The sequence below is a fragment of the Pelobates fuscus genome, chromosome 5 (genome assembly GCF_036172605.1).
Source record: "Pelobates fuscus isolate aPelFus1 chromosome 5, aPelFus1.pri, whole genome shotgun sequence".
NCBI lineage: Eukaryota > Metazoa > Chordata > Amphibia > Anura > Pelobatidae > Pelobates > Pelobates fuscus.
In genome coordinates, this window is record NC_086321.1 from 244,655,503 (window position 1) to 244,670,766 (window position 15,264).

General features: G+C 41.2%; 1 protein-coding gene across 1 annotated transcript in view; it reads right to left on the reverse strand.

Annotated features, from left to right (window-relative positions):
• The window catches only part of TEK (TEK receptor tyrosine kinase), a 158,470-nt gene extending 146,396 nt beyond the window's left edge, over positions 1-12,074 (reverse strand). Inside the window, exon 1 of the mRNA XM_063455179.1 lies at positions 11,683-12,074. Coding sequence (XP_063311249.1) covers positions 11,683-11,734 — 52 coding nt within the window. The 5' untranslated portion in view covers positions 11,735-12,074. The remainder of the gene's footprint in view (positions 1-11,682) is intronic.
• Positions 12,075-15,264: the final 3,190 nt, after the last annotated feature.

Sequence of the window (15,264 nt, forward strand, 5' to 3'; positions counted from 1 at the left end):
TATGTCACACTGCACATTAATGGTGATATCTTACTTTGCAAGCCCTATATTTGTTCCTGTAACATTCCAAAACCAAATAAAACCTGTACATGGGGGCTGCGGTTGTACTTGTGAGACTCTTCTGAACTCAAATATGAGTGTTTCGAAGCAGTAAAATGTATAATGATGTAGATATAATCAGTAAAAGTACCGTTTTTGTGTGAAAAATGCAAAAAAAAAAAAAAAAACACTTTGGCCACGGTATGTGACTGAGTGGCTCCTAAAAAAGACTGGAATACCATGGGTTGTCCAGCAAACTAATCTGGCAAACTAAAAAGGTCAAGCCCTAGATTTGACCTTGTACGTTTCCAAAACCCCATGAAACCTGTACATGGAGGGTACTGTTGTGAGACATCTCTGAACACATTTATGTGTTTTAGAGCAGTAAAACATATAATGAGGATTATATCATTGGTAAAAGAGCATTTTTTTGTGTGAAAAAAATGTAAAAAACAAATATGTATTCTAACCTTGACCAGTGTTTGTGACTGACTACTAAAAAAGACTGGACATTTTGAATACACTGAGTTGCCTAATTTTGCAAATGGTATGCCATGATGGGAGTAATTCTCATTCCTAGGCTGCTATATGATTTCCAAGGCCCAACAAACCAATCTGGCAAATTTCAATGTGTAAAAATTGTAGATTATGCTAGCTTTAGTGTACCTATAATCTTAATTTTATTAATGACAGGAGGCGAGTATTTGCTTAAGTCTCTCTTTACTAGAACTCCACAGCAGCACAGAAAAACAACCAATCAGAAAAAAGTTAGGTACTATAAAACTCCCCTCCCCATGCATCATTTCCTCTTTCAAGCTGCGACAAAAAAACTGAATAAAAGTCAGGAAAACATAATGGGGAAGAAACGAAGTCCTAGATACAATGAATTCAACCATGTCCACCATCCGAGAAGAACTGCCAAATCAGATAGCGCTGATGGACTGTAAACTGAAACTAGAGAAAAAACAGAATCGAACAGGTTGATTATCCAAGGCAATGTACTCTGAATAAACATATAGGTACTCAATGTAGCAACCCCAAAATTACCTTAATATGTAGTTATCCCAACCCTACTAATGAAAAAACAGACATAAGAACAGATGACAGGTAGCAGAGACAACAAGCAGAGTTGTATATGTACCTGAATAATCCAAACTATTAAAATTAAACAAGGGAGGGATAAGAATGGGTGGGAAATACTCGCCTCCTGTCATTAATAAAATTAAGATTATAGGTACACTAAAGCTAGCATAATCTACAATTTTATAACATGACAGGAGGCTTCGTATTTGCTGTTTTAACGCTCAGCCAACAAGTCCAACGCTGTTTGTTTCGCTGGTACCTATTCCTGGAGATATCAGAGCAATCTTAAATGGACTTTCCAACTGCGATAAATGATCGATGAAAATGCTAGCCAACGAAGAATCCCAAATATGGAAAAAAACACCCATCGTTGACAGATCCCTTGTACGTGGGTTGTTACCCGTTTCCTTCCATGAGTCGCCAAGCTGACTTATAAGCCATTTACCTGCAGTAGTAAAATGTCGAAGGTCCTTTGTGTACTTAGGGCCGCGAGAAGAAACTGCCATCATGTCTCAACTCTTGATGTGTAAGGTGGCTCCTCCGAACGTGCTGGGGTTGCCCGGCGATGTGGCCTTGCCGGTAGATCTCCAATCTCGAGGAATGCTCCTAAGTCCACCACCATTTCCGTAATAGAACCGAGTAGGATCTTTCATTCCCTCCTGGCCTACCCGGTGACATGTCTCATCCGAGAAGAAATTTATTATGTCGGCAAGAGTGTGGTCAAACCAGCCGTTTCCTGAGTGATTCCAATATTCCAAATGGACTGTGTAATCCTCGGCTGCGGTAGAGAAAGGACTCCAAAGGGACGTCCAACCAAGGTCCCAAACTGAACTTGTGTGGTGGAACGGTGGTCGAATATACTGGGGAAAAAAGCGAATCCCCGAAATACTCAAAAGGGATTTCCATCCAGATATGTTACGGTCTAAGAGTGAAAAGAAACACGGATCCAATGGCGATTGGGACCTGTATAACAACGAAGAGTCCTCACGTGCCTTATAGAGGGAGTGAAACAATACGATTACCCATATTACGATTCTGTTCCATGTCCAACCTGTGAAAATTCGTATAGGGGTACCTGGTCAATACGCCACCAACAAGATAGGGTATAATATAGTGAGACCCCTAGGTCCCTGTAACCCTGACTGTCCGGACACGTATCTCCCCAAGTAGGCCCTAGGACAAGGGACCCAGGAATCTGGGTTCGATAACCAAAGTCAAGGTCTCCCCCTAGAGGGATTCCTCTCTTCTTAGTTTGGAGTCCGGCGAACACATAGCATTCTCCAATACGCAGGCAAGGCCTAAAGTCCCTTTGCTCACAACAGGTGGTTCCAGAGAGCAGATATGATGACGAAAACAAGGGTCTATCGTCAATCGTCCGAATCATGTGTTGCCCCATTTAGCATGCTGATAGCCCTATCTGAGTCTGCTACACATCTTGAGCCACACTCTTGCGGTAGGTTGCGAACCGACTTTGACGTCCGTGTAGTAGTCGGGGCATACCGGGTTCCACGATAGAGTCTCGTAGGTCTCCTTGATGGTAGATGAAAAGGTGGGTTAGCGAGCCCCCAAACCAAGATGGCTCCCTTGAGGGATACAGAGTAGAAACGGAGGGTCCTCCATCTCCAAACCATGTTCTTCAGATATGTGCTCAGAGTAGGGGCAGTCCAGTCATCTTAACTCAAGATTGTTAATGACCAGGGAACTCAAGGTAACCAGGGATTCCAGTCTTTCCATGTGATCCATGCGTATAGTGCAGTGTTTCCCAACCCAGTCCTCAAGGCACACCTACCAGTCCAGGATTTAAGGATTACCCAGTTTTGTCTAAGGTGTTTTTTCTTTTTTTTCTAAAAACACCTTAGACAAAACTGGGTAATCCTTAAATCCTGGACTGGTAGGTGTGCCTTGAGGACTGGGTTGGGAAACACTGGTATAGTGTACGTGCAGACCGCGTAGCGGCCTTCCCCAGTCTTGTTACCCGAGTAAGGCAGTGTCCATTTGCTCCCTAAAGGTCTCAGTCTCTCATGCCATCATGATATTTGAGAAACTGTCTGCGCAGTTTATTCCAATGGTCCAGATATCTAAACCAGAATGCAATTGTCTGTCATATAGCGCAGAATATACCAAAACCTGCACTCTCGTAATACCTGAGGCTCATCCGTTAGCCGTACCACCTCCAGGAGTGTGTGTAAAGAAGCGGGAGTCTCCCCTGTCACACCTCTGTGAGTAATTCTCGTGTGTGGTACAGTGGTCCGGATCCAGTAGATCCATTACAGGAGGTGAAATAGAGGGATCCAGACTGAAAATGTAAATCCTGCAAGAACAGACAGCTCTTTATAACGAAATTGGTATCACGTCGTTAGATCAAATTGAATGCAGGAGGGACGCCCCTCGATGCAGACATTGTTGTCCTGTACAGGTACGAGCCTGTGTGATGAACAAATGGACAGCATCGTAGTGATTTGTGTGTATGAGAAAGCCGCGCTCTCTAATAATGTGACCAAACTCTGTGTCAGGTCCGGCTGATAGCCTGAGCGGGCCACACCCATTTATAACCAAACAGTAGCATCGACATCCGAGACCGGTTCTCCCTATGAGAAATTGACACTTAAAACATGTCCTCTGTAACCAGCTCCGTATCGGGCTGAGGTTGAGGGAGGGCTGTGCCCTCCAATAACAAATCAGTGTCCGGTTCCGTATAAGAGAGGGGTTCACTCTCTGGTAGCGAAAGTAAAAAATATAGTTCTCGGATCGAGTTGACGGAGGGTCGCACCCTCTTGTAATCCAAACCAGAGTCCCTTAGGGACCCAGGGCGGTCAACTGCAGGGGTACACCATTTGCTAATATCAGCATAAAACTGAGATCCTGAGGTGGGTTTCTCTCTGGTCATGAGAGCTCTTCCTGAATCGCTCATCTGAGGAGGAATCGACCGGCAATAAACCAGACCAATGGAAGATGGAATAGTATACAACCATGGGCCTCGTCCACCAGATATAGCAGAAAGGGATAGTGAGAAGATGCAACCTTCGGAAAAACTACCAACTGACCGCCCGGATCCCGTGCGCGCACGTGGGGTCCAGGAGGACCGACGGTAGCCTGAGGAAAGCTGGAGACGTTCTCCGCAATCACCGAGGGCCCGGGAGGTTGGGGGAGGTCAAGTCAGGCCTCTCGATGACCCGAGCGAACGACCAATTGGAAGGCTCAAAAACCAAGAAACGACAAATAAAGTAGAGAACGGTAAATACGTTCCTCGGGCGTCTGAGCGCTGGTCCCTGCCTGTGCGAAATTCTCCTTGGAGATGTGCCAGCGCCGGGTTGGAATAAACTGCCGTGGTGTACCCGGGGATCCTCATAAAAACCTTGCCCCTCAGGGCATGAGGTTTAGGGCCTTCACCCTTCCGATCATATTGAGGTGCCCGTATACTGGTGTCCTCTCGGATAGTAAGGCAGCAGTGGTTGCCTGGACACCCACCCATCTCCATGCCCAGAGAGGGTACTGGACTTTCTCAGTGATATCCTCCCAGGCCTGCGGACAAAAGGGGGTTTTTGGCCCAGATAACTCAGGCCTAACAAAGGGCACATATAGAGGAGGCCAGTCAGAAGGGCACGGACATAGCAGGTCAATCAGATGGGCACAGACCGAGCAGGCCGCCTTAATGGGCACAGACCGAGCAGGCCGCCTTAATGGGCACAGACCTAGCAGGCCGTCTCAATGGGCACAGACATAGCAGGCCGTCTCAATGGGCACAGACATAGCAGGCCGTCTCAATGGGCAAAGACATAGCAGGCCGTCTCAATGGGCACAGACATAGCAGGCCGTTTTAACGGGCACAGACATAGCAGGCCATTTTAACGGGCACAGACATAGCAGGTCAATCAGATGGGCACAGACCGAGCAGGCCGCCTTAATGGGCACAGACCGAGCAGGCCGCCTTAATGGGCACAGACCTAGCAGGCCGTCTCAATGGGCACAGACATAGCAGGCCGTCTCAATGGGCACAGACATAGCAAGCCGTCTCAATGGGCAAAGACATAGCAGGCCGTCTCAATGGGCACAGACATAGCAGACGTTTTAACGGGCACAGACATAGCAGGCCATTTTAACGGGCACAGACATAGCAGGCCGTTTCAATGGGCACAGACATAGCAGGCCGTTTCAATGGGCACAGACATAGCAGGCCGTTTTAATGGGCACAGACATAGCAGGCCGTTTTAATGGGCACAGACATAGCAGGCCGTTTTAATGGGCACAGACATAGCAGGCCGTTTCAATGGGCACAGACATAGCAGGCCGTTTCAATGGGCACAGACATAGCAGGCCGTTTTAATGGGCACAGACCTAGCAGGCTGTTTTAATGGGCACATACATAGCAGGCCGTTTTAATGGGGCACAGACAGAGCCGGCCATACACAGATGTTGTGTTCAACCTTTGCATGGGTAGAGTCCTCTATATATGTGCAATAAAAAACAAAACAAAACCAGGGATCCTTGGGTAAAACTCCAATCTGTAAACCCACTAGCAGGGTAGAAAGTGCCTATAATACTATACAGGGAAAAGTGAAACCTTGTAGTGGCCAAATACATAGATATCCAAGGTGCAGGAAAACACAGAGCAGTACATGGTGTACTGCCTATAGGCTGTTCTCCAGCCCAGAAAAAAAAAGTATATCTATATAAACACACATACACACACACACACGCACGCGAGTACCCCCGCAACCGGAAAAATACATGGGACCGCCGGAGATTAACTCCGCGGTCCCGGAGCTAGGGGGTTGAAGGAGGCAGATGTAGTCAGCCTCCTGAAGCCCCTGAGTGGCACACACACCGCCAGGCAAAGGCAGAAGGCACATAACATGAAAAATGGGTATAACAAGAAATGGGAAACGGAAAAGGGGTGGGCACAAGTCCAAGGAAAAGACCGCAAGGACCCCAAAGCCCCCCCACAAATCCACACAAATAAAGGAAATACAGTGAAAGCCTGAAGTTACAGGCACTAAGAAAAATCCCACAAAGATATATAACACAGCATATTGGAATAAAATCCCACAAGGGCATAAACAGTGTAGAATATTGAAAATAAAATACTGAATCTATAAGACTAAATCTCACAAGGGCAATATAAAATCCTGAATATAAGTAATAAAACCCAAAGCCACCCACTAATATTAGCAGGAGGCACTGGTACTCTGACCTGTAATTTCTGCGGTGCAGCAAAGAAAGAGGAAATTATGCATGGGAGGGGAGTTTTATAGTACCTAACTTTTTTCTGATTGGTTGTTTTTCTGTGCTACTGTGGAGTTCTAGTAAAGAGAGACTTAAGCAAATACGAAGAATCCTGTCATGTTATAAAACTGAAATGGGCAAACTCTTCTTTTGATTGTAACTTTCCAAAACATCGCGAAATTTGTACATGGGGGGCATCTTTGTACCAATATGACATCACAGCATATAGATATGTGTGTTTTATTGCTGTAATAGCAAACAGTATTATGACATTCACAGTTAATACAAAAATAACAACATTTCTTAATCTCACACACTTTTTAGATTTTATGTATATTAAATTATGTTTCGTATATAGGTATTTGATGTGAAATTAAAACCCTGTTTCTCTTGAACAAAATGACATATAACAAGTGTTGGTGCACTTAATATGAAAGAGGTAAATAATGGTTGGACATACATTTAGCTCAAATTCTAAATTTTGTTTTGGTTTTGTTTTTGTCAGAACTTGTACAATTTACTCCATCCTTAAGGAGTTAAATTAACTTTTCGTGTTACTTTTTTAATTTTGGAGGCAATCCTTAGTGGTGTCCCCCATGGGGGTACACCTTTTGTAAATTTGAGTGTTGTACTTTGTATATAAGAGTTAACCCCTAGAAGGTTTTTGCCTGGATGGGTCACTTTGCCACTTTCAGTGCTTATTAAATAACAAATAAACAGAATGTGCATGATATTGATAACATATTTAATATATATATATATATATATATATATATATATATATATATATATATATATATATATATATATATATGATAGGTAATATTATTTACCAAGGAAAAACATCCTCCCAAGCATTTTTGGGACAGAAGCACATAATGTGTTCCAGAAAACCTTATTTCATATTACCTCCAAGTTTGGAATTTGCATGCCTCACTGCGTAAGATGAGGGTAAAAGGGGCACATATGAATTGGATTACAGCTGACCTCATTCAAATGTACAAGTTTCGGGATTCTTTGTGGTCAAAGTTCAAGCGTACTGGCTCTATGAACGATCACTGTGCATTAAGACAATGGCGAAATTTTTGCACAAAACAAAAAAAATGGCCCAATATTTATGTGAAAATCTGAACAATAATATATCAAACCTAGAAACTTTTGGAAAGTCATAAATAACTTAAAAACACCCCCAAATCCATTCCCAACCCTCCACTGTCAAAGTGGATAACCAAACCCTGCAACTTCACTTAGAGGTAGCAAATGCCTTTAACAATTATTTTGTTGGATTCTCCACCACCCTGATTGCCAAGCTAGTAAATGACGCACATCCTGAAACTACAAATGTGGTCAGGCCCATTATAGACAAGTTAAATTTTAGACCTGTACCTATTAGTGTCATTAAGAAACAACTTAATAATCTAAAAATGAAAAACCAGTCTGGACCTCATCAAATCTCAGCAATGCTGTTGAAGCTCAGTGTGCCTGGCAATTGCTAAACCTGTCACAACCCTAATTAACGAATCCTTGGTGTCTAGATACATACCCAAACTTTGGAAGACTGCGAGAGTAGTGCCTATCCATAAAAGTGGTGACACTACTTTGGTTTCCACTATCATTGCTCCCAGTATTGTCAAAAATCTTAGAAAAATGCGTCCATATGCAAATATGTAAGTATTACCAACAATCAAACTATCTGACCCCTGATCAGTCAGGTTTTCGCACAAATCTCTCCACTACAACTGCCCTCTTAAAATTTTGCAATGACTTCCAAACTGGCATGGAACAAGGAGACCTAACTGGAGCTATTTTCCTTGATTTTGCAAAGGCCTTTAACACAGTAGACCACGACATTCTACTGCAGAAATTAAAAAACTCTGGTATTGGTAATCGTCCGCTAACCTGGTTTCGATAATTGTATTGAATCAATCACATTATGTGCCTATTTCTGACAGCGACTCCCTCCCTCTCCCAGTCACGTGTGGTGTTCCCCAAGGTTCCATTCTTGGCCGGCTTCTAGTCACATTATTTATAAATGATCTGCCTAATGCAAATCCTCAAATGTACACATGCATGAAGACGACACTGTAATCTATGCAAGCAAATCCGATCGACCGCAGCTTGAGGCTGTGCTCCAAGACCAGTTCACAGAAGAAAAGTAGATCACAAGAAACAAACTCTTCCTAAACATTGACAAAACTGTCACAATGATCTTTGGAACAGTACCTAAATTACACAAATTACAAAATTCCCATCTATCCATCAAAACAAAATCAAATAGCACACTGACCGCAGTCCACTCTTTCAAATACTTTTGTATGTTGTTAGACCCCGATCTATCTTTTGGCCTCCACATAGAAAAACTTGCATCAAAACTTTATCCAAAATTAGGTGTCCTGTACAGAAACAAATCCTGCCTAAGCCCTACAGTAAAGGAAAAGATTGTACAGCAAATGCTGATTCCAATAATTGATTATGGGGTTGTAGTATATGCACCTGCACCGCAAACCCACCTTAATAAACGTAATACATTGTATAACTCGTTCTGCCGATTTGTGCTACAATGTAATTACAGGACCCACCATTGTGACATAATAAAAGAACTGAACTGGTTGTCGCTCGAATCCAGACACATCCTTCATCTTTCCAGCCTTGTGTTTAGGGGTTTTTCTGGAAAGCTCCCACCCTACCTGAGCAAAATGCTCTTCCGGCTGTTCCCACCTCCTATAATCTCCGATCCAGTACCAGCACTTTACTTAGTCTACCTCAATACAAAAAGAAAACAGCCCAATCCTCTTTTCCTACAGAGCACTGCAATTATGGAACGACCTCCCGCACACTTTCAAATCTTACCCAGGCCTAAAATCCTTTAAGAAATCCCTCTCTACATATCTCAAAACAGAATGCACCTGTCATGGTTGATTATATATTTCCTACCTGTTCTATGTTACATTTTGTATATATTGTGTATTAATATTGTTTTTGTATTTTATTGTACCCTATTGTATCAATGCAATGTTTTGTGGACCCAGGACATACTTTAAAATGAGAGAAATCTCAATGTATCCTTCCTTGTAAAATATTTTATAAATAAATAATAAACACACTTTTTCATTACCCCAACATACAGATTTACCTCTTTATAGTTTTTTCCCAGTATATCTATAGTTAAATACTATATAAAATGAAGCATATGACAAGCATTCCATAGAAGGCTTTTGCCCACTCAAATATGGAACATTCTTTACTTATAATAGCACTCTATTATTATATTTCGATAAAACTTCAGGCTTTATTTTATTGAAAAGATATAACAAGCCAAATCAATTGGGATAACTAATGACATAAGACCCCATTGGCAGATTAATACAAATGGGCCCCATTGGGATGTAAAAACAAATAGGATTTAATAGGTTTGGATAAGAAAAATAGAAACATAAAAACATAGAATGTGATGGCAGATAAGAACCATTCGGCCCATCTAGTCTGCCCAATTTTCTAAATACTTTCATTAGTCCCTGGCCTTATCTTGTAGTTAGGATAGCCTTATGCCTATTCCATGCATGCCTTAACTCCCTCACTGTGTTAACCTCTACTACTTCAGCTGGAAGGCTATTCCATGTATTCACTACCCTCTCTGTAAAGTAATACTTCCTGATATTATTTTTAAACCTTTGTCCATCTAGTGTCCTCTTGTTGTAGTAGTTTTTCTTCTTTTAAATATAGTCTCATCCTTACAGTATTGATTCCCTTTATGTAAGCTTTTCAAAGGGACTTACTGTTTTTTGATAAACATTTAAAATGGATATATATATTTTTTGCTATTTTAAATAGCAAAAAATATATCCTGTATCAATAAATATTTAAAATATTAAAATATGTCTCAAAATATTAAAGGAAACTATATTGGTTTTTAGGTGATATTTTCAGCTTCTCATTATCCATATGCCTTTTTATGCATTCAATCATTGTTAATCCAGTCGGCCTGGAAGCCTATGTCATTTTAGTGTTAGTGAAAGGGCTAATGGGCATGTGGTATTGATCAATCCTGATTAACAAATACAAATATTTTGGACAGATTATGAGGAAACAAATGTCCCAAGCAGCAGGGGAAACAGGTCTACACCTATAAACTCCTTGCACCAAGACCACTTCAAAAAGTTATAAAAGGCTTGGAGGCTGGGGTGTCCCTTTAAATCCACAGGTAGATTATTGGATTATATGCAAAATACAAAAACATTTTTTAAATGTTTTAAATTTCAGTTAGGAATAAAATAAATAATGCCGGGGCTCCAAAACTCAACAAGGTTAAATTGATATTGACATTTAGAGATCTGGTTGCCTTTGTAAAATATGTAATCTCCCATCACTTTAAAATTGTGCACATTATTGCAATTTGAAATATGTAGAAATTAAAAAATAAGCAGCAGAGAAAGAGCTTCTTTCACATGATTTTTCTCATTAAAGGAATTATTACAGTTACAAGTTAATTTTATAATGTACTTGATAGATTAAATATAGATTGTTACATCATCAAACAAAATCTACTAATTTTGCTTTCTCTGTGGCTATAAACATAAGTCCCCACTTGTTCAATGCAATCATTATTTTCCCAATTTGAGATGTTAGTAGACATTTAACCTACTTCCGGTACCACAGTATATGGTTTAGCGTTATACACAATAGCCATAACCTAAAATGTATAAATGTTTTTCTTCTTTTCTACATTAAAAATCTATTCAAAGTGGCAACTAAAACAAATCATGTAACACCCAGAACATTAAACAGCAGAAACAGACACCAATGTACACCAAACACCAATAAACTTTAAAGAAATTTAGATTGTTCTCAGATCAACGCAAGCATCAATAAACAATAAGTATTTTTCAGATGAAAACAGATAGTTTCCTGGACTAACTGTAGCGTTTGTAGTAGACAATAAAACATGAAGTTATTTCATTTAACCCCCTAAAACAGGGATAGGCAACATTTGGCACTCCAGATGTTGTGGGCTACATCCCCCATAATGCTCTTACACACACAATGATGACAAAGCATCATGGGAGGTGTAGTCCAAAACATCTGGAGTGCCGAAGGTTGACTATGCCTGCCCTAGAACATCATATAACGGTTAGCACATGTCACAATCTGTTGCTTAGTTTTTTGGCACTTTGCTGGTTAATTATCCGAATCTCACACAAAACATCTCTGTAATTTTTTTGCCAGTAGTTCATTAAAAGACAGTTCTTGCATTACATATTAGATACATTTCTTCATACCCACAAAACGCAGTATTATCTGGAAAACTGTACCACAATACGAACAGACATAAAACCTTACCTGAAATCATGAGTCTGCAAATAAAAAGAACAAAATATGCTAAAAAATCCATGCTTTCCAAAATATATCCATCCAATTTCCACAACAGTTCATAGATTTTGGTCACCTCACATAATAATTCTTCCCTTTGTATAGAGTCTTAATGTTGCTCTAAAATATTTTAGTTTTTTTTTTTTACTTCTTGCCCGTGTATAATATAGTCTACTACTGTCTCGTTGCTGTATAAGCACTGGGAGTTTAAGTTCCTTTTTCCTGTTTCCTTTGTAGATTAGGATGTGAAAGACAGGATCTTTAAGGCATTTGGTATCAGCAATCCTGGCAGAACACACAAATGCAGTGAGATTGAGAGGTATTATATTAGATGGAAATGATCAATGTCATTAACGAAGCAAATGGTTGACCGGACTGTTCCAAAAAGGAAGTAAAAAAAAAAAAAAAGTATCAAGTAACCAATCACCACTTATATCCATGAGCCTCTCATCAACGTTCTACCATACATACTGAGGGAGGGCCACAATGATGGGTGTCTCCACATTCCATGATTTCCAAAAATGTTATGATGAGTGAAAATATTGGGCTTTGCTGCTTACTAAATACAGATGGGGTAACAAGTTTTGTTAATTTTTTAAAATCCAGAGAAGTCCTGTAATTTTCATTGCGTTTGGCACTTAGGCAGTTGGGAGGCAAATTATGATTATTTTTTTTTTTTTTACTTTTCGCGTGAAACTTAAAATTCAAGAAGGGCAGTTAAAATAAATAAAATGCTCGCTATTGGCATTATGCTCCACAGTCTCTAACACCAGTTTCAATGGTGAGAAGGTTAGAAAACCAAGCATGTAGGCTTATTGAAGGCCATCTTCTCACTCAACCAGCCCATAAACTGCGGTATGGGCATTTATATATTAAAATTGCTGATTGGGAAAAGCAAAAATAACATGTAATAATAATAATATGTACTCACTGTCAGGGCTGCCTCAAGAAGTTATGTGGCTACTTTCAAAACCATTTTGCACACACTCACTCTCTCTCTCTTCCACACACTGGTATACACAAACACATAAATAATTGAATAGCTTCAGCATAGGTTTTAGTCACACTCCTTTTTCCATACCTTTTCAATGCAGGAGGGTGGCCTCACTGGTGTCCAATGGGAATGGGCTGGAACTGCTGCAGGTAGATGTATCTCTTCTCTCCTTTGTGTACCTTTCTGTATTCCTTCCAATAACAGCGCTATTATTATAATTGGCATTTATATAGCACCAACATGTTCCGTAGTGCTTTACAACATTATAAGAGGGGGAGATTTAACAATATATAAGACAATTACAAAAACAAATTTACAGGAACAATAGGTTGACAAGGACCATGCTCAAGCATGCTTACAGTCTATAGAAGGTGGGGTATAAAACACAATAACACAGGAGATAGCTATCAAACAAGGTGGGAGTGAAGCAGAGCTGGAGGAGAGAGTAGAGTGCTGCCCTTTAGGAGAGAGCTAGGGACAGGTACGTGAGGTAGAGGTTACTCTGGGAGGCCATTAGCTTTCCTAAAGAGATGGGTTTTAAAGTACTTTTTAAAAGATTGAAGACTAGGGGAGAGTCTGATGGTGGTAGGCAGGTTATTACAAAGGTAGGAGCCACCTGCAAGAAGTCTTGCAAGCGTGAGTTGGCCACACTGGTGCGAGCAGCGGACAGGAGAAGGTCATGGGCAGAGTGGAGAGCCTGAGAAGGGTCATACCAATGGATCAGAGAAGAGATATGAGAGGGTCTAGAATTGTATAGTGCTTCATATGTATGGATTAGTATTCCATTAGTATCCTATAGGATACAGGAAGCCAATATAAGGACTGATAGAGGGATGAGGCGTAAGAGGACTGACTGGAGAGGAAAATCAGTCTGGCGGCAGCATTCATTACAGACTGTAGCGGGGCAATACAGCCACTGGGAAGACCAATTAGGAGAGGGTTACAATAATCCATGTAAGAGATTACTAGAGCATGGACAAGCTCCTTAGTAGCATCTTGTGTAAGAAAGGGGCGGATGCGGGCAGTGTTTTTTATGTGAGGCTCAAAGGTTAGCCAGAATAAATTATAATGCGATGACAACGCACTTGCAAGGATTGAGTTTCAGAAAGCGGGGGTCAGGGCAGGAGAGATATATCTGGGTTTCATCAGTGTACAGGTGGTAGTGGAATTCAAATAAGGTAATAAGTTTGCCAACAGAATCAGTATGAAGAGAAAATAGAAAGGGACATAGCCTTGGGGGAGTCCAACCTACACAGGACGAAGGGAGTAGGTATCATTAGAAAAGGAGACAATTAATGAGCATTGGGAGAGATAAGAGGAAAACCACAGGCAGTCAGTGTCACATAGACCGAGTGATTGAAGAGTTTGAAGAAAGAGAACATGATCAACAGAGAGGTCAAGAAGAATTAGCTATGGAGTAGTGGCCTTTGGATTTAGCTGCAATTAGGTTGTTAGTAACTTTAATAAGAGCAGTCTCAGTAGAGTGGAGGGGGCGGTAGCCAGACTGAAGAGGGTCAAGGAGTGAGCTGGAATTGAGGAAGCGAGCCAGATGGGTGAAGACAAGTCTTTCCAGAAGTTTTGAGGAAAAAGGGTGCAGGGAAATGGTATGATAGTTAGAAGGAGAGGACGGGTCAAGAGTTGATTTCTCAATATGGGCTCAACAGTAGCATGTTTAAGGGCAGCTGAACATTGAAAGAAGAGAGAGAGCAGTTGAAGATGTGTGTTAAGGAAGGCACAAGACAGGGAAAGAGAGATCTGATAAGGTGAGACGGGACAGGATCAAGTGGGCAAGTGGTGGGGCGAGAGAAAAGGAGAAGTGCAGCCACCTCTTGTTCAGTAGCTGAGGAGAAAATCTGAAGGGTAGGAAAGGCATGATCTACGTGTGGTTGAGAAAGGGAGGCAAGGTGGGGAGAATTCTTTCCTTAGCTGTTCATTCTTGTTGGTGTATGATTTTGACGTATGTATTGGAGTATGCTGATTCTGAAAATGTAAGTTTTATGTGAATGTGATGCATACTTTTAAAGTTATGAATAATGTGGAAAAACTGTATTTCTCTGCTTGTGATCATTACATTACCCATTGTGTAAGGTAATTGTATCACAGGCAGAGGGGAGGATTTTGTGTGGGAGTGTCTGAGTGTATTGTATGTGTTTATTGGTTGTTTTCCAAAACCCTGTGGGTGGTACTAATGTGTATATAAGAACAATAAACCCACAGCTCTGACTGTTCTGCTTGACCCTCAAAACGGAGCCTTGTCTCGTTCTTGGGGGGATTTATTGTATGCTGTTCCAGTTTGACTGCTAGGAGTGTAAACCTATTCATATGGTTTTTCCTATTCGGCTGTTTACAGCATTCGTGTGGTTCCAGTTCAGCTTTTTTACGGCATTCATATGCTTTTCCGGTTCGCTGTATTGGTATCTACAGTAGCTGTGCCTGTGTCTCTGGAAGGGGAAGATCTACTAAATGGCTGTTAACCCCTTTTATGCCTGGGGGTGCCGTTACAATTGGTGGCAAGCGGCGGGATCATTCCTACAGCCAGAAGGACAGCTACAGGAGAC